The 19,651-nt window shown below is 43.0% G+C and overlaps 1 protein-coding gene across 3 annotated transcripts in view; it reads right to left on the minus strand.

Moving 5' to 3' along the window:
• Positions 1-15,524: 15,524 nt before the first annotated feature.
• PJA2 (praja ring finger ubiquitin ligase 2) overlaps positions 15,525-19,651 on the minus strand; it is an 88,803-nt gene continuing 84,676 nt past the window's right edge. For all 3 annotated transcript variants that reach the window (XM_053566312.1, XM_053566311.1, XM_053566313.1), the window contains one exon: positions 15,525-18,149. In XM_053566312.1, coding sequence (XP_053422287.1) covers positions 18,024-18,149 — 126 coding nt within the window. In that variant the 3' untranslated portion in view covers positions 15,525-18,023. The remainder of the gene's footprint in view (positions 18,150-19,651) is intronic.

Raw genomic sequence — 19,651 nt, forward strand, 5'->3', positions numbered from 1 at the left:
TGCAGCCAGTTGTCCTCACTTCTTCTATGGCACAAGGGCCCAGTTCTGGATCACCCACTGCGCTTGTCACGTCTCTTAGCTCCTCGGCAGTCTCAAGTGGCTTCTTGGCTTTTCTTTGCCTTTCCTGACCTTGAAGCTTACAGGGTTCCTCTGCAGAGGTAGGTTCAGTTACACATTTTGGGCAGGAGTATCATGGAAGTTCTTCTAAGTGCCCCTACCAGTGGCACCCGGCTCCGATTTGTCCCAGACTGACGATGTCTGTTCACTTTGACCACTTGAGTCAGGCTGGGATCTGCAGATGTTTGCCCTGTAAAGTGATTCTTTTTCCCTGTGCAATTAACAAGTGTCCATGGAGTAGTCCATTGAAATTATGTAAGTGTATCGCTTATCCAACTTTATTCATTTACTGACAGCTGAACGGATCCATGGTTTCCTACTTGTTCGTGAGGTTATAATCTTTCATTATCACTGTGTAGTCTGACCTACAAGCTGCCCCCTATCTGTCCAGTGGGAGCCCTGGCAGCTGGCTCCTGGGTCTTTGTCACGTCCCGATTGGTCTTTGATCACTTCTTTTTCTGGCTCAAGAAGAGTTAGGCTCATCTCTGCATTTCTTGTCCCAGCCATTTCTCCAATAAGCCCTGACTTCTTTTGGTAGAGGATGGTCTATGGAGATGGTGGTGTGGGTCTAGGTTATGGCTCCTCCGGGGCATCTCAGTGGACAGAGGTAGACACGATAGGCCTGCACGCACACACAGCAGCTTCACAGCCTTCCCCGTCTCGCAGACTGAAAACCCACTAGGACATTCAATCCCCATCAGCATGGCGGGGGCAGGGGTCATTCTAATTCTCTCCTCCACATTTGTAGCTCCCTTCACTAATAGTGAAACATCTCATTTCTGTATCATGAGTAAATCTTTTTATTTTTTAATTTCAGCTTAATATGAGGGTACAGATGATTAGGTTACATTGTTTGTGTTTATTACAATAAAAGCAAGTTGTAGCTGTGTCCCTCACCCTGGAGGGGTGCCCCCGTGCCCCCACATCATGCCTGCCAGCTGAGCGCACCCCAGTCTCCCTCCTCCCCTCTCCTCCTTCCCCTCTTCCACTTCCCCCCACTCAAGTTTCTGTTCTCTCTGATGTGTATTTATGGGTCTACAGGTTTCATATTACATTTGAGTACATTGGATATTTGCTTTTCCATTCTTGTGATACTTGACCGGGCAGCATGTTCTTTAATTTCAAGAATACAAGAACTTTAAAATACAATATGTTTGTATTTTATTGCATCCTCAGCTGTAAACAAACTCCCACCTGTGCCACCACAATAGACCCCTGCCCTCCTCTCACCTGGGCTTGAGCTCCCTATACCGGCCCGTCCCCTGCATGGACCTCACCCAGCTTGGGTCTGACACCCGTAGCAGCCAGGGGCCTTCCACCCTGTCCACTCACTGTGCAGACATCCTCATCCTGGGATCTGGTTCCCTGTGCCAGCCATTCCCTGTATGCACTGGCCACCCTTGCTGGGCTCCAGCTCCCTCGCAAGGTGCCCTCCCCTGCCTGGACGCTGACGGCCTCCTTTGCACCCAAACCTTCCTCACTCTGCCCTGACTAATGGCTTTAGCGCTCAATTCTTCAGGAAGGGTAGAGAAAGGGGAAGAAGCTGTCTTCTAGATTTTTCAAGTTAATTTTTAAAAATAACATTGGTACTGAAAACAAAGCATGATCTTTGATTGGAAAGAAAGAAGAGACGAATTTTGGAGGCTTCCACGTCCTTGATGTGACGTCTCTTACCCACCTACTCTGTTGAGGGCAGTGGAGTAAGAGGTCCTTTATGTCTTTAAGAAACAGAGCCCCTCAGAGAGGAGATATATTTTTTCCCTTGATGAGTAAAGGAAACCATAGGTCTGGGGAATGCCTACTGTTGGTCTAGCCTTGGCATCACCAGGGGGCTGCATCAGCTTGGTGCCTCGACACCAACTGCACACGTCCTGCAGAGGCTCTGGGGCCTCCTGGTCCCTCAGTCTGGCCTCTGGGTCTGCCTTAGCAACCTGACCCTCAAAGATACTTTTCTTTTGTTGCATAAAAGATAATCTCCTAGAAAGCTTCATTATTTATCTTCACAGCTTTAGAAATAAATTTGGGTGTTGTGTTTAGTGCACTGCTTACAGGGAAGCCTGCTGTTTAGGAGAGTGCATTAGTAGTGATTTAAATATTATTCATGGATTCTGTGAAAATCTGGATGGTTGTTTTATCCTGGGAAGAAACTTCAAATGATTATAGAGAAAAACATGAGTTTTTAATAACTCAGTATATTTATTTACATACATAGAAGGTGACGGAAGTTTTTATTAGTGGGTTGAGAGTTCTATTTTAGTAGAACCTTGGCAAGGTGAGCCCTGGGACCCCCCTCCCAGGTTGTGTACCTGGCTGCTCCTCCTTAAACAGGGCACACTGGGGGCCGAAGGACCCTCCCAAGAAACAGCAATGAGGGAGGGAGGGATTCCTGCTATGTCTGTAAGTCCCTAAGGGGGAAAAACATTGACTTTTTTTTTTTAGAAATCATACTCATTTGCATTTATGTTTCTAGAAAAGGTTGGGGGATTCTTGCCTCTTAGAGTTCTTCAAAGGGTGAAATATGATTGTGATTGGGGAAAATATTGAGATCTTAGTTTCTGCCTTGAGTGAAATCATAGCGGGTTGGCTCACTCTGGTCAGAGACACAGCCCTCCTGCTGTGCTAGCCAGGCTCAGGCCCCCGTTGTGATCTAGGAACCAAAGTCAAGTGTGTCCCAAAAGCCAGTCAGCCCTAATTACAGCAGGACTGAAAATGGAGGGAAAGAAAATAGGAGTCCTGGGACAGGACAGCTTTTTGAGGTGGTTTAGGTAGGTTTATGAGGTAGTTTACTAAATGCAAATGATTAACAATTTTTTTTTTTTTTTTGAGACAGAGCCTCAAGCAGTCCCCCTGGGTAGAGTGCAGTGGCATCACAGCCCACAGCAACCTCCAACTTCTGGACTCAAGCACTTCTCCTGCTTCCGCCTTCCAAGTAGCTGGGACTACAGGTGCCCGCCACAATGCCCAGCTATTTTTCGGTTGCAGCCGTCATTGTTGTTTGGCGGGCCTGGGCTGGATTCAAGCCCGCCAGCTCAGGTGTATGTGGCTGGCACCTTAGCCACTTGAGCCATAGGCGCTGAGCCAATCAACAAATTTATAAGCAAATTTTTCTGAAAATATTGGAGGATAAATAAAACTGTCTTTACATACACAAAAGGCATTTCAATGGACTGATTTTGCTATAAGAAATAATACAGATCATGGGAATCCCTGTGTGTGTGGTTTTCTTAAAATATTTGGCAGAAAAAGCAAGCAATCTTTCTCCAAAGTTTAGTGTGTGGAAGAAGGGACCTGCTTTTAAGGTAAATTCCTTAGCCCCATCCCCAGAGATTTTTTCAAAAGTCCAAAGGGCATGCTTTGAGAGGTAACAAATTAGAGAGAAGAGAGGAAAGGTGTCACTGGAAGACAGGACTGTTTACTGTGACCCAGGCGTGGGACACCCCAGAACCTTGTCCTGAGGCTGCATGTGGCTGGAACGAAGGCACAACCATGCCTCCTTAGAAAGGAAAAAAATTCTTAAATTATAAAGTAATATAAAACGATACTGTATCAAGTTTGACGAAGGAAACAAATATTATAATCCAACTACTCTAGCATGTTACCTCTCATATATTGTTATTTTATTCCTACCCTTTTTACAGACACCTCATTTTTACACAGTTACAATCACAGGACGTGTCATGCGTGTAGCCCCCATCCTCCCGATATTATTCCACATGAGGCCTGATTCATGTCTCCTCCCGGTCTTCCCAGACATAAAGGTAAAGAGCTCCAGATTGGGCTCAGAGCCTGTAGCACAATGGTTACGGTGCTAGCCACATACACCGAGGCTGTGGGTTCAAACCTGGCTGGGGCTAGCTAAACAACAATGACAACTGCAACAAGAAAATAGCTGGGCGCCTGTAGTTCCAGCTACTCAGGAGGCTGAGGCAAGAGAATCGCTTAAACCCAAGAGTTTGAGGTTACTGTGAGCTGTGACGCCACAGCACTCTACTGAGAGCAACACAGTGAGACTCTGTCTCAAAACAAAAAAAGAGCTCTGGGTTGTTCCACTGACTGGTTTCATCTTTGTCTGCGTCATCATCTGCTTCATCTCTGTCTTACTGCCACACATCCAATTGGCTTCTAATTTTGCTATGTTGAATACCTTCATTCCTACCCTGTGACCTTTTGGATCCTGTCTTTAAGGCAGCTTCCCTCTGCCCTGGGGATCTGGGTTTCAACCCACTGGCCGCTCCTCTTGGGATCTCCTGTCAGGTCAGGGCCCAGGTGCAGTGTGTGGCGTCCAGAACAGGGTCACTAAGGGCTGGCAGCTGGGGGTTTACATTCAGTCCAACTACTGAAGGCAGGCAGGAAGGAAGGGGATTTGTTTTTGTCTGTGTTAGAGATTGTCCAGGTCTCTGGAATAATTGTGAACAAATAAATAGCATTCTATCAGGGTTCAAAGAAGAGCGTATGGAGTTAAAGGAAGGAGGCTTGTGGGAATGGAAAGAAAGAAGAAAAATGGAAAACAAAGTATAACCTGAAAGCTTGAAAAGTGATAATAGCTCACGCTTCTTGAGCGCTTACTGGGGATTAGAGGGATCTGAGCACATGGCATCCCTCATCCCTGCTCAGACTCTGAGCAGACTGAGGAAGAGACAGCGGCAGGCTTCTCGGTGGCCCAGGAGCACCTTTGTTACTGAGGAAGCCGAGAGGAGAGAAACAGCTACTTCTGTGGGCTCAGACTTTCTCCATGGCCATGGGCAGATATTTTTGTTGGGTTCCTGCCTATATAAACAATTTGATTAAAAAGTAAATTATAAAATTCATGGACCATGGGAGGTACTGTGATTTACCAATGAAGATTTAGAACAGACAGATACTGAGCAAGGAGGAAGTTCAATCGGTCTTGTCAAGATTGTCCCCATTCCCCCAGGCACCAGTTTTTCCTGCCCAGGTCTTCAGGGTGACGTGCACTAGCCAGTCCTGTATTCCCTACCACCAGGGAGAGGTCACCACCCCAGGATGACCCATCATGCCAAGGCGTTTTCAGAACTTGCTGTGTTGAGACGTCCTGGGCCTTCCTGCCTCTGCAGTCCCCTAATTCTGTTCAATGCTGCGACCTCGTCACTCCTGTGCCGGCTGTGAATCCCAGCTGCCACCGAATTGATCAGAGGTTGTTACTGTGCTTCATTGACAATGGCCACACGTGGAAGTCTGAGCCTGAATATGCAGGAAAAGGTGAATATGGAAAATATTCTCTGGATATGTTAAATGTACAGTTCTGAATTTTATAGCAACTATATCATCTCTTGAAATCCTTAGACTGTATTTGCCATATTCCCATATGTGATCTCTTTCCATGTGGGCCACACCCTGCGTTCCACGGGCCATCAGCAGGGAGGTGGCAGGGTGGGACAGAGAAGAGTGACCCTTTTTGCACAAAAAAATGTCAATCCCTCATCCAGCTTAGCTCTAAGACAACCTGAGCATGTGATGTCTCCACAACTGGATGCGCGTGAGGACAGTGACAGAAAGACAGGCACAGCCACACTGCAGACTGCCTGCTGAGAGCTGCACAGGAGACCTGCGGCCCCACCTCGACTGCTACACATCTGCAGGGACACATTGGTGACAAGTGCCCACACACAGCCCGAGCCGAGCCCTGCACTTGCTCTGTGTCTGATGTGAGTCGTCCCAAATCAGTATGATTGAAAAGAAATCCCCTGTGGGGCAGTTGGAGAGATCTGCTCACCAGGCCACCCTCCTGTAACCAGATCCTACCATGGGCTGCAGAATGGCCCGGGAGATAGGAGTCCTGGAAGCCCTCAGGGGGCCTTGCTGAAAACACTCGCAGGGTAGGGTGTGAGAGAGCCTCTCGAAGGCAGACGTAGGGACGGGCCCACATGACGCACTGGTCTCTACTCACATGTCACTGCCTCTCTAGACACTCCTAGGCCGTGGAGTGGGACTTGGAATGTTTTAAGCCAGTGGTTCTCAACCTGTGGGTCCTGACCCACAGGAACTGTATTAAAGGGTCGTGGCATTAGGAAGGTTGAGAACCACTGTTTTAACAAAGAACGCCAAGGCACGGGAAGGAGCTCTGTGGTGAGGGCTGGGCAACGCTTAGGGCAGTGTTCTCTTCAGAATAGTGAACTCCAGAATCAGCAACCTGACTGCACCATCACTGCAGCATCGGCCACAGCTGTCCCGAATAAGCAGTGACAACTGCTCACATCCCAGAAAGAGATGGAAGCAGCTGAGAAGCCTGCCACCTGCTTACCTGAGTGCTACCTAGAGGGAGGCACCCCAGAAGGGACGAAGGAGGGAGGTCAAGGGCGTCTCAATGGTGGCATTCTCTCCACGTGGAAGGAAACATTGGCAGTGAGGAGGAAGTGTTTCCCACAAGCTGACCGGATGCCACACTCCGAGCACGTTACATGTATTAACTCCCCCGGGACTCCCGACAACCCTACAAGTTAGACAAACATCTGTCCCCATTTTCTAGATGAGGCAACAAGATGTATGGAAATTAAGCTGCCCAAGACTTCCCAGCTAGCACGTGGCCAGACCAGGATTTAAACATCAGTCTGGCTGAAGGACAGGAATAAAGGAAGGGAGGCCGGAGGGGGAAAGAACAGTGGAAGGAGGAGAGTGCCTGGCACTTGTGGAGTTAACTGGCAGGATAGTTCACTTCTTTCCCTCATAACTTGGGGCCTGTAAACACTGCTTCAGCTCCCCCCGCCCTTTCAGACTCAAGAAAGTGTACAGATCACCCCCAAATCTGCATTTCCAATTGAAAAGAAAAAGTACTCGGGCGCAATCCAATTCATCTTCACTTTGTGGAGATCACCTCTGACAGTAACAGGTCACCAGAGGATGCTGTTACTCAATTTAAGACAAAATGTTCCTTTATTTATTTTTACCCAGCAGGCTTCCTACTTCAGGACCAAGAAGTGATCACCAGCTCCTGGAGATTATCAATCAGGGCTGTATCCCTTAAAGAGCAAAACATTCCAGCCTGTCCTTCTATTTTCATAAAGGGCTGGTTACAGAACAAGCTCTCAGAAATGTCCCTGCTTCCAAGCCTCTTAACTTAAAACTGATCAGAGTGGAAGCATATGATCAGGAACTGGCAAACAGCAGCTCTGATCTGCTTAGCCAGACGTTCCCCTCTGCAGGCCCTGAGTATCTCTGGGCAGGTCAGTAGCCCCTGCTAACCACAGGCCTGTTTCTGCTCCAGCCTCAGCTGCTGCCCTGACCTATCGGAGGGCTGCACAGACTAGAGACAGAAGGAAAGCATGAGCAGCTTTTAGCAGAGTGGAAACTGTGTTTATAGGCAGAAGACCTGAATTCAGATCCTTGCTCCAACATTTTCTGGCTGTGTGATCTTGGGCAAGCCACTGTTTCCCCAGAGTGAGCTCATAGACAGGTGATTTACATTAAGGTTTCATTGACTCTAAGGACAAAGCAGTCAATGAACAGCCAAGCACCTGCCGAGCTGCATGGCAGGGCTCTCAGCCTCCTGGGCCAGGTGCCTGTCACCCGAGAGGGGAGGCCATGGGTGTCCATTAACCGAAAGGATTAGACGCCTGGGACAGAGATCAATTAAGACAGAGAAGACCTTAAGAGTGGATTTAGTGAGACTCAGTAAAATTCAACAGGTACCTCTATTTGATCACTATGCGCTAGAAAACCCAGGCCTTTCCATTCTGGAGGAGAAAGGGCTTCCTCTGAGCATATCGCCATTCTTACTCATTTACAGAGGTGGGCAGTGGTCAGGGGCGCTGTCAATTACTACAGAGGCTGACAAGAGATAAATGGTGGAAGGGCAATGTCATCTGCAGTGGACGTGAAAATAACAAACTCTGTATCATTTTCTTTTTCAGACAGGAGAATAAGTCAGTTTAAATGTTCGCACTCTCCTTAGCCTGTTTGGGCTTATTCTCTGTTTATTTAATGTAATTACTCACTTCCAAGTAGTTTTTGGTCCAAATGTGTATAGTGTTTTTTATCCTCGTTGAAACTGAAACACCAGAACATTGGGAGGCCAAGGCAGAGGATCGCCTGAGTGCAGGATCAAGTTCTCAGGATCAACTTGCCTGAGTTCGGTATCAAGAGACCAGCCTGAGTAACAGCGAGACCCTGTCTCTCCTAAAAATAGAAAAAAACTATCCAGGCATCATGGGGGTGCCTATAGCCTGCTAGCTACTTGGAAGGCTGAGTCAAGAGGATCACTTGAGCCCAGGAGTTTGAGGTTACTATGAGCTACGACACCATGGCACTCTAACCAGGGCACAGAGTGAGACTCTTACAAAAAAAATTAAAAAAAAGAGAAAGAGGAGAGAGAAAGAGGAAAGAAAGAAGGAAAGAAAAAAAGGAAAGACAGAAAGAAAGAAAAAGACAGAAAGACAGTAAGAAAGAAAGAAAGGGAAGGAAAAGAAAGAAAAGGAAAGAAAGAAACAATGTTTAAAGGGCTAGTAAGCTTGCAGGTTAGTCTGCAAGAACTATTTGTAATGTCATTGAGTCTTATTTCATTGATGACTTGAGTGTTAACTCACTTACCTATGTGGGAGGCAATATAAATGGATTGGAATCCTGTCTCACTCACTAGTGACATGACATTTGGCAGTTACTTAATCTTTTGGGATCTGCGTTATAAGTGTTTACTTGTTAGGATTAACTAAGATACTGCATGGAAGTTTCTGGCATGTAACATTCACTGAATAAATGTCGGCTATTTTATAGCCATTGACCTACAACATTTTGTGGTATCTCTTGGGTTCTTTACAATCGAAGAGCTTACTTAACTATAACAGAGGCTCACTCAAACCCTCTCTAGTAACGACTGTGTACGAAACAAGGATGTCCATATTTGGGATGGGTGGCAGACGAGGAGGAAGATTAAGAAGATGCTTCAGGAAAGGAAGAAAGGAGCCATGGCAACTTCTTCACTCTGGTGTTCACCAGTAGTGAGACTCAGCCTCCTTCTGGCCCACTGAGGTTGGCTCCACTTCAATCCACCACTGTGTATTCCTCACACTTACAATTTCTAATTGTTCTGCTAGCTCCTCACTCAGTCCTGAGTACCTACAACTTTCATATCCCTCCCCGCACAAACCCTGCTGCCCATTTCCTACCTGGAATCGCATTTGCCAACATAACCCAGTGAGAGACTGGGACTGGCCTGCCTGCTCTTCACTGGGTCACTGAACGGATGGGCATTGGGTTGGGTGCCTGCCACTGGTCCACCCAGCTGTGGCTGGCAGGAGTGGGGTTTGTGGCCTGTGCTGTCCCAGGACCTCAGCAGAGGCTACGGGTGTTGAGTAACAATTCTTCATGGTTTCTGGCATTTCTGTTTGTCTTCTGAGAAAGAGGCATGGACAGTTCAGCACTGTCTTTGCAAAGATGTCTGCACAGCTAACGGAAGACAGAGAGACTGTCCCTGCTTCCCCTTTCAGGTCAGAGGACATTTGTTTCCTGACCAAGACAACAAGAAAAATGCCCTTTTCCTGTTAGGTCTGTCTGGATGCTTCCCGGTCCCCCAAGTCCCCAGTGCGAACAGTGAGGGCTGGTTCCAAGTGGAGGCAATGATGGAGCGATCACAGATACAGAACAATCCTGCACAAAAACTGTTTATTACAGGAAAAAGAAAGAAGGTATACAAAGCGGAAGCAAAGAAGGGAGCTACACAAGTGACACAGTGAAAATACACTGCAGAGAGGAGCGGGGCCGTCTTCAGGAGTGGAGAGAAAAGCCCAAATCTGAGCACAGCTGCCCTTGGCACGCTGACTAGTTTGTCCTGCCTCTCTCCTGGCAGGATTGGTTGCTGTTACCCACCTTTTGGGGTGACCGACAGGTTGGGGTGATACCATGTATATGTAACTTAATTGTATACACACGCTATTGATCTGAAGTAAAAAAAAAAAAAACCCAAAACAAAAAAACACCTTACACAACTCAATACTGGTTACACAGCAGTTCCCTTTCCATGCATGTACCTTGCCCAGACCCTTTATGAAGCCCCGCCCACCCAAGTTACGCTAATTAGATGGTAATGAGCTCTCAGTCAGTTAAAGGTCTCCCAGTTGCTGCAATTTGGTTTCTAGCTACATTTTGGTTCCCACTGTCCATGCTTAGCCACTTCCTGGTCACCTTTTTTACCCTCTGCCAGGTCTCACATTCTGGGGCAGGTTTGCTTGAAGCTCCCTGGAAGCTAAATTCACATTTCCTCAGTTGTGACACAAACTCACTGGATGTGCAGCGTCCCACCGGAACCAACCTTTGCCAGTCCCCAAGGGACAGCAAAGGCAAAGAAAACTGATGCAATTATGAAACTTATGCTGGCTGTTGTTCCATGAGAAATAAAGTTCTTTGTCTCTGTTTCATGGGTACCATATGTTCGTCCCTTATCTAGGAAACTTGTTAGATTGCAAGCAGGGTAAAGTCTCAGGCACCTTGCCGCTCTTGACAATGAGAAGAATTGTTCACGGTGATGAACCCACCTTCTGTTCCGCTTCCTCTTCTATAGTTTCACCCAGTTATGGATTAAATAAGAGGGTTCTCCAGCCAGGGACTTATTTGGGGGAGAAAAATGCATTAGACAGCAATGGGAGGTGGGGAAGAACGAACCCCCCAAACTCTGCAACATTTCTGCTCTCCCCGAGCCAGCCTTGACGGAACCAGATTTGACACCTGCATCTACCATGGCACTGCTGCTAGGTCAGGCAGGAGCTGTCCCAGCACAGTGTGCCGCTGCATGGCACGAGTCCCCTTGAAGCCCAGGGTGCTCAACTTGACCCATTCACAATGGTCACAATATAACATGTGTGACAATTGGATACTGATGCTTACTCCTTGTCAAGCCCTTAGTAAGACAGTTAGCAGGGTTCACTGTGTTAGTGCTGGTTTACCAGCAAGGCTACCAAAAATTGTACAATATTTTCCATGGCCAGCAGGAAAGCAATGCTTCAAAATTGCCTGCTTTATGTTCCACTTTCTGAGTAAAAACACACTGGACGCTTACGTCTGAATGCTTTACAGGAACAGGGAGTAAAGGGGAAGGCTAATAGCAGAGCACAGGATGTAAGGTGAAATGCTGTGAGGTTTTGCTTCTCTCCATTCTACTTGATCCCATCTCTGAAAAATAAGTTCTTACACAACTTTCCTGGTTGTGAGATGGCCTGCAGGGGGCCTTTGGGCTTATAACCTCCTAAGAGATCTTCATCGTATAAATACATCAACATAACTAGAGATCCTTTGGGCTTGAGGGTAGCTGCTGGTAGCAAAAGTCACCTTGGTGAGGGGTTGCCCAACTTGGGAATTGTTTCTAGCTTGGGCAACCACAAATAAGCCTCTAGGGCAATGTTTTTCAACCTTTTTTATCTTATGGCACACTTGAACCTACAGTTAAACTTCTGCAACACACTTAAATTATGTTGATCCCAAAAAAGGGAGTAAAAAAAAGTATATACTTACTGTTCTTTGAACTTCTTTCAAAAATAATTTAACTGATGGTCTTTAAAAATTTTTGTGGCACACCAGTTGAAAATCAGTGCTCTAAGGCCTTCGTCAGGCCAAAATCCTTCCTACTGAGTGAATCCAGCTAGGTTGGGGATGGAGGACTTATAACAATCTCTTTATTACAATGGACATTTCAGGAGGTAAGAATTTTGCCTACTTGTTCACAGGTTTATCAGAGTAGGCACTTGGTGCACATTTATTAAATGGATAGCAGCTCAAATTATCCAAATATTTAATTAAGTTGTTTGGTTTGGTGAAGATTCAGGCAGAATGTCAGTTGATACATGCTGATGTACTATTTTCATTAGCTCACTACTTTAAATTTTTTTAACATTTTCTTCCAGGTGCTGTTTACTCATTTAGATGTGGGTTGTAAAGGAGGTGTTCACTTGTGAATAGTTTCATCATCATCCAATCAAGGCAGACAAGGTTGATTTTGCACTCCCCATCCCTGACTTTATTTGCTATAAACGTTACTTTAAAATGAAATAAAAACTCTGACATTCTAGAATGGCAGCAAACCTGGGATAATGCAATTCTCAGCTGGGGAAATATTTGGTCCAGGTCAAAAGTAGGTACTATTTGTTGAGGCTTCAGGTCAGTCTGTAAGGTGGTACGTGGTTAACACTCGAGTTCTTTATAAGAACATGGGCTGAGACAAATAGAAGCAGGGCTTGGCTTAAATGGCTGGAAATAATTTGAAATGCATTTTAGAATTGAAATCAAAAGCCAAGCCTTTGTCAAGGGCCTATTCTTTCTGACGAAACAACTTGGAGGCAGGTTCTGCAGCCTCCAGAGTACTTGCAATTGTGAAGGGCAAATGTCCACTGCTTCTTGAGGAAAAAATCCGGAGACTTTTGAAACGAGTAGCTCAGATTGCTTGTACACAGGTGTCTGTGTCAGTGAGTTTCACTGGCTGCAGAAACAAGACGCCACACAACTACGAGGCCAGGGATGGCTCTGCAGAACAGTTTAAGGATCCCAAATTACCAGGCAGTGGAAGAAGTTCTCATCAGACTTTACTGAGGACTAAGAAACTTTACTATCCAGGGCCACCTTAGAGTACCGGTCAGCTGTCCCAAACTGCAGCAAGAATATGACAAGGAGAAAACATTTTTTGGAATTTCAAAAGACCCCAATTTTTCCCATTAAAAAAAAAAAAATCAGACTGCATCTTAAACAACTTACTTAAATAACAACACTGATGAGACAGGATGCTCATCCCAGGAATGCAGCACGAGGAGAAAGGAAAACTCTTGGTGCTTATTGAAGAACCAGGGCTCTTTGACCATCTCCAGGACTCAATTGTTTGAAGTCTGTAAGTTAGGATGATACAACCAAGCCCGCCATTGCTATGGAGACCAGATAAGACAGAGACCAACACTGCCCAGCACTCAGTGAGTGCTTCCTAAACAGGAGCTGCTATCATCATGCAAAAATACACGTTACAAATGAGTATTATTAAGAACTGCCATTATAATCAAAGGAAAAGAAATCGTAGTGAATTCTCTTACTAACAGTAAGAGAATCTTTCTATAAAGGTAAGATGAAGACCTCCTCTCCACCAATTTTCACTATAAAAACTGTGTATTGATTATAAACTAAGTATATAAACTACAATGAATTGCCACATATCTTTATTAGTGGGTTAGCTAGGCCTGTAGCCTTTTAATAAGATTTGTATTCAGAAAATTAAATTTTCTTTATTTTGATTTAATAAAGTTCCCTTGTCAATTCTCAACTCATGAGAGGTGACTGCCATAGTTTTAAGATTTTTATCTGAACTGTTCATTAGTGTCCAAAAAGTAGTGCTAAAAACACTGATGGAAACCAAACACGCTGCTCCATAACTTTGAACATCAATGAAAAGCATTTTTTTTTAAACCTTTATCCAGGTACAAACAGTAGTACTGAACTTATAATTTAGATTCATTACTTTACAAAGAAAACAGAAGCAGAGTGATTAAGCACTTTTCAAGGTCGTATTATTTCAAATACCACAATGTGTGTGACGGGAAAAAGCAGATTATAAAAATTATTAAAATAAGCTTGACATTGATCACTTATTAAATTCTGAGGTGGACTGTTAAACAGATAGCATGTGAACAGTTAAAAGGGAGACAGCATGTTTTCACTAAGAACAAGGCATTTATAGCTGATGTTATTTTCTTTCCTGATTTAAGATCCTAGCAGATTATGCTGCTTCCAAAGACACTTCTATCTATCCGTCTGCCAAACATGACAAAACTTTTATGGTTTCCTTTTTAGGAGAGATGAAGCAGGGGACATAAAGTGACTGGTACATACTTCCAACAACTGTACTCAAAGTATTAATTTTTGGATCAGTCATTGGGAGGGCAGTCTGTAGCATTTTGAAGAGGATCTATATTCCATCCAGCTCAATTTGGTATTTATTAATAAAAGCCATTAAATACCAAAGTCACGCTTTATCTAAATTGGAACTGACACAAAGCTAAGAGGAAGAATCCAAATCCATAAGTACCTTTACAAGTAAAATTTAGGAAGGATGAATGCCATCCTTCAATCAGGTTAATAAAGAATCACAGAATGGAGAAGAATCCAATGTACTCAATTCTGATAGGAGGTCAACTGACACTTGTACACGGTGAGAACTGGGGGAATGGCGGAGTGGAGAGAGGGAAGGAGGAAGGGAGGTGGGGGAGTCATAGTGTGATATACACTTCTTTGGGGTGGGACACAATTATAAGAAGGACTTTACCTAAAAAATACAAATAATGTAGCCTGGTTCTTTGTACCCTCAACAATACAAAACAACAACAACAACAAAAAATGAAACTGTATGAAGACAGAAGTAGACTTGGCTCACCAGCTATCCCTGTGAAGTTCAGCAGAGACAACAATGTGATATGCTCGGCTAATAATGCTGGTGGTAATAACAAGAACATATACCAACCAGAACAGCTATATGAAAACCGCACGAAGTTGGCAATAATGCTCCTGAACCCTGCTCTAGTTAGAACACAGAAGACTTGCATCTAGCTCTGAACAACGTATTTTGAGAGAGAATACAAGAGCTGATCGCTCTTCTATTGGCCTGAAATAGATCATGTAAGATTTCAGAAAAGTGTAAAGCCTGAAGGATATGAAGAGGAGGTGGCTAGATGGAATAAACAGGACTCTTCTGTCTAGTTTCACATGTGTGCTATTTGTATACAACTCTGGGTGACAATTTGGGTGAAATCCATCCTCTGTTAGGTATACTAACTAGCTTTACCCAGCAGTGGCTGAATGAAAATTATGATGAAATTATAAATCTACAGTAATGATGTGCCATTGCTGATTCCAGCTCTGTGACTATTTTTCTATCATATATATATTGTATTAGGAAGGAATCAGAATTTTAAAGTTTCTAAACCATCTAAACAAAATGAATAGTTTTTACCTACCTCAGTGTTAATCTAAATCCTCATTTATCAGCACCTATCTGAGCCTTCTGCAATGAGGTCTCTGAACCTTTGGGAACCAGGAGTAATCTTGCTAAGCAGGTGGACTTAACGACGATCCTGTGCCTGATGTGGAGAAAGCCACCGCAGTGAGACAGCCTCCTTGTGGAACTTTGAGGGTTTCTACAGTCCACAGTTGGTGTGGAAACCAGGCTCTGGTGAAGCCCACAAGACTGCTAAGAATTTTAGGTAGAAGAAGACAGGGACTCAGAGCCCCTCCAGCAGCAGGAAGTCCATCAATTCCTGTGTGACTTTGTGGGGCCCTCACAGATCACAGGTCAAGGACTGTAAATAAAACCTTGCACTCAGGAGCCTACTGTGCACTTAATACAGCTGTTCTTTGCCATTAACTCTAATTCCTTACATTAGAGGTTACATTACAGAAGTGATATGATTGCACAATTAAATATTAGAAATGACCACTGAGTATATCCTGTTTATTGTTTATGATTTACACGGAAAATGATGGGCCGGGGTTGTAGAACAATAAACCAACCATTACATTTAGACCTGGGATTTTGAAAAACTTGCATTCCATTGAACAGTTCATATATATTTAACAGCTTAAATAAAAATTCATATCACAAATAATCTTAAGAGTTAGCTTAGAGATAAACAAGGAACACAAAAGAAAACCACATGGATCTAACTTTAAATATTAGCATTCATATTACAAGAAATAAGAAAATGTTTAAAAAAATAAAATTATTAGGTCAAGTCACAACATAAAATAGAGAAATAAGATAAACAATATTTTATTAATATTAATACTATTTCTAATTTACCTTCATATATTCTTAACTTTTTCAAAAGGATCCAAGATACGATCAAATAGTATTTTGGTGTCTGAACTTCTTAGCCTTAGCTTATACCAGCTTGTTACCACAAACATCTTAAAACCTCAATTTCCCTTTTTTAATTTAAACCAACCCTTCCTCAACTTTTCTCCTTCATAGCAGCTGTTTATAGATAGTCAAGTGCCAAGAATGAAGGACAGTAACAGATGGAAAGCAAAAAGTACAACAGCAATCTTCACTTCAGCTTTCAACACTGCTGGTTGAGTTTGGAACCAAAACGTCTTAACGACTGGCAGATAATAGCTAAATCTTAACAGGCAAAGAAGAAATATTTTCATTGGGACAGCTGCTATCTAGGAGAAGAAAACCAAGGTCCTTTAATACTACCTAAATATAATGTGTGGCTTATTATAGAGAAATCTTTAACAATGTACGTTTAACCAGTAAGCGTCACAACTGATCACTACTACTTAAAAAGAAACGAACAAAAAAAATTACACTAGCCACGAGTTTCCACAGTATCCACATGAGAATTAATTTTAATCTGATTAGACTCTTTGACACCAACTGATCATCAACGAAATATGGGAAAGATCACAGAGTAGAAGACAAGCAGAGATTAGTTTATACAACAGTGACTCTATACATCAGAAGGAAAACATGCCAGCTAATGCAACATGAAGGCCTGAATGTAAGCATTTCCAAAGTCACAGAAGCCCCAAAGAATCCATAAATTACAAATTCACCACATTACATGCATGCAATATTCATTTTGTTTTACCCATAAAAGGGTACACAGTATTTTGCCGTAAATACCAGACACATTTACAATATATGCAAAAATTAGAATGCAAGTGTTAATGTTTCTTATATTTAAGCCTCAAATGTGCCAATAGTGAAAACTCATTTATTTTTAAGAATGGAGAAAAGAGATGAAACATAAATACTCAGAGAAGTAAGATGTAATCCTGCAGCTGGGAAGCCATATATAAATATTCCTTGCATGTGTCCAAACTAAATTATCAATGGACCAACGGGATGGACGTATACTCACCATGTGCTTTACTATTTCATTTGCTCAGATGTGATATTCCAATAGCTAGCACTGTTTGGTGTTGATGTCAAGTCACATTTGAAGTGAACTAACAGGTTCGTGTTGGCACACACTCGCCTCTATGTGTGATCCCCTAAAGGAGAAGCCGTGTATCTTGGTTTGGGGTTATATAGTCACAAAGATGACCCTCTGAAAGTTACCAGCCTTTCCAAAACATCACAGAACTAAAACTACCTTAAACTAACTATATTCAATACTTATTAAACAGATGTGCCTTGAGTATTCTGGACCTTTAAGTACAATTTTAACCAAGGAGAAACAGGTTGGATGAGAAGTTAAAAAGGGTTTCATGAGGCCATCTAATTCATCTCGCTGTACTGAGCACACTAGATTCTTCACATGCTTTACTAACTTCATGTTAAGCACATCCACTGTTTTATTAAATAATTTACTTTACTACCTAACCATTTCAGGGGATTTAGATCTAAGATTTTAAAATTTTGTGACATTCTTGCCAAAATTTTAGCCTTTGTTTGGCATTCTGGAGTCCTAATTTTAAACAAAGATGGAAAAGACATCTGAAAAATGTCTCAGAGTTATGAACCAAGAGGTTTGATGTAGCAAAAGCAAAGGGACCAGTGAAAAAGCATGCTTTAGAATTTGTTTTATTTCCAGTGAAACCAAATACTTCTGTTGTGATCAGAGTCTTCACATTTGCTGCAGATAGGAAAGCTTAATTATCACCGCTTAGTGACAGCATTGTAGACAAAGCCAAATGTCTGCCACACAGATGATTATTTCTTCTGGAGAGAGTTAAGTCAGAGGCTTGACTTTACAATTAATTCAACTAAACAAAATGGATGCAGTGCTTCAACATTCAGCTTGCAAACATTTAGCACTTCCTGCAAACCTAAATTTAGTTTAGAAAGGTGAATATTCTCTTTCTAAACTATGGCATATACTATATATAGCATTTTTAATATATTTATATATAATTATTTGCACATCATATTTAGAAGGAATTTGCAGATTTACTTCAATAGACGATTGCATCTCAGCTGGTAAGGTTCAGGGTGCTTCTGCGGTGCTGTCACTAGAAGGAGGAGCATCAGGATCAGGCTCGGAGGAGGCAGCTGCAGATGCTTCGATAACTGCAGGGGGGAAGTGACGGCGGCACACAGGGCACGTTCCCGACTGGAGGAAATAAACAAGTTGAGAACCACCAGGAACAACAGTCACACTTTTTTTTTTTTTTACTAAGTAACTTAATAAAGAAAAAACAGTATCATTATCCTAATAACAAATCAAGTTCTTAAAAACTAAATAAACTTCAAAGCAACACAATATAGACAGACTAAATTTTAATGCTACTTCCTCTGCGCCTCCATTAGACTAATCAGAGAGAGTAAACAACGCCTCTTAACTATGTTTGCACCTTTAAGGTCATTTCTCCTTCATTTAGTAAGTTTTAATTAAAAGCCTGCACACACGATGCTGTGATAGAAGGTGAGCAGAGAATCACCATGCACACATACTTGGAAGTCAGAGTTTAGCTAGCAATGATCTGAATTGAATCATTATTTAATCTATTGTGCACATAAGAAAAACCAGAGACCTACTTAATTCATACCAAATCATTCCCCCCAGCACTTCTCATATCACACTAAAACCTCAGTGTAGTCTAGCACATGTCAAAGCAAAAGAGCCTCAGACCTTTATAAGCCATGAATTTCCAAAAAGATGAGATAGGTGCCTTCTCAACGCTGAAACAATCAACTGTAGATGCGGGAAGAAGGAAGCAGTTATACTAGGAGTGCAACACCTTACGGCCAATGGAGGATTATAGAGATCATCCCTTTTCAAATCTGGGCTTTTCCCCAAAGAGACCATGCTATTGGTCTCTTTGACCAACAGAAAGAGACCTGTTCTGTTCTTTGATACAGAAAGAACTGTATCTTGGGAACTTTCTCCTCAGAGGAAACCAGGGAAGGCCTCACACTAAGCTGTTACTTAACAGGAGAGAAACTGATTACCGTCGATTACAGAAAAGTCAAGTATAATTCAATACTATAATGCTTAGATAATGTTTGTAATTAAAGAATTCAATTCGCAAATATTCACTGTGTACTCACCACACAGATTGGGCCCTCACAGTGTTTTGGAGTCAAATAGATGAGTGTGGTCTTGGTCAAACACATACAAGCTGTATCATGCTAGACAAGTAACACTGGAAAGCAGGAATAAGGATACCAGCACATCCTAGAGTTACTGTGAGGTCTAAATACAAAGTACACAGGAATCAACTATCATCATCCCTGCCTGACACACAGCAGGGACACGAACAGCACTTCTGAAATCTCTGACAAAGAAAGGGTTTATTAAGGACAGAAAAAGTGGAGTTTAAGCTGGGCTTACCTAGATTGTCTAATCTTACAGAGGGTGTAAGGGAAGATCATGCCAGGCTTCACAAGCAAATGTACAGAAAAGTGAATCTAGAGAGACAGACCAGGGTCTAGATCACAGAAGGCCTTAAAAGCCAAGACAGAAACTTCACACTATTCCACAGGTGACTGGAAGGCTCAGTGTCTCTCCATTATGAGAATGCAGATAACATGATTAGAACTACATTTTAGCAAACACCTCTAATGGAGGTAAGGAAATAAAGTAGGTACATACAATAGTATTTAAGGTAACAA

The sequence above is a fragment of the Nycticebus coucang genome, chromosome 17 (assembly GCF_027406575.1).
Source record: "Nycticebus coucang isolate mNycCou1 chromosome 17, mNycCou1.pri, whole genome shotgun sequence".
In the NCBI taxonomy this organism is placed as follows: Eukaryota; Metazoa; Chordata; class Mammalia; order Primates; family Lorisidae; genus Nycticebus; species Nycticebus coucang.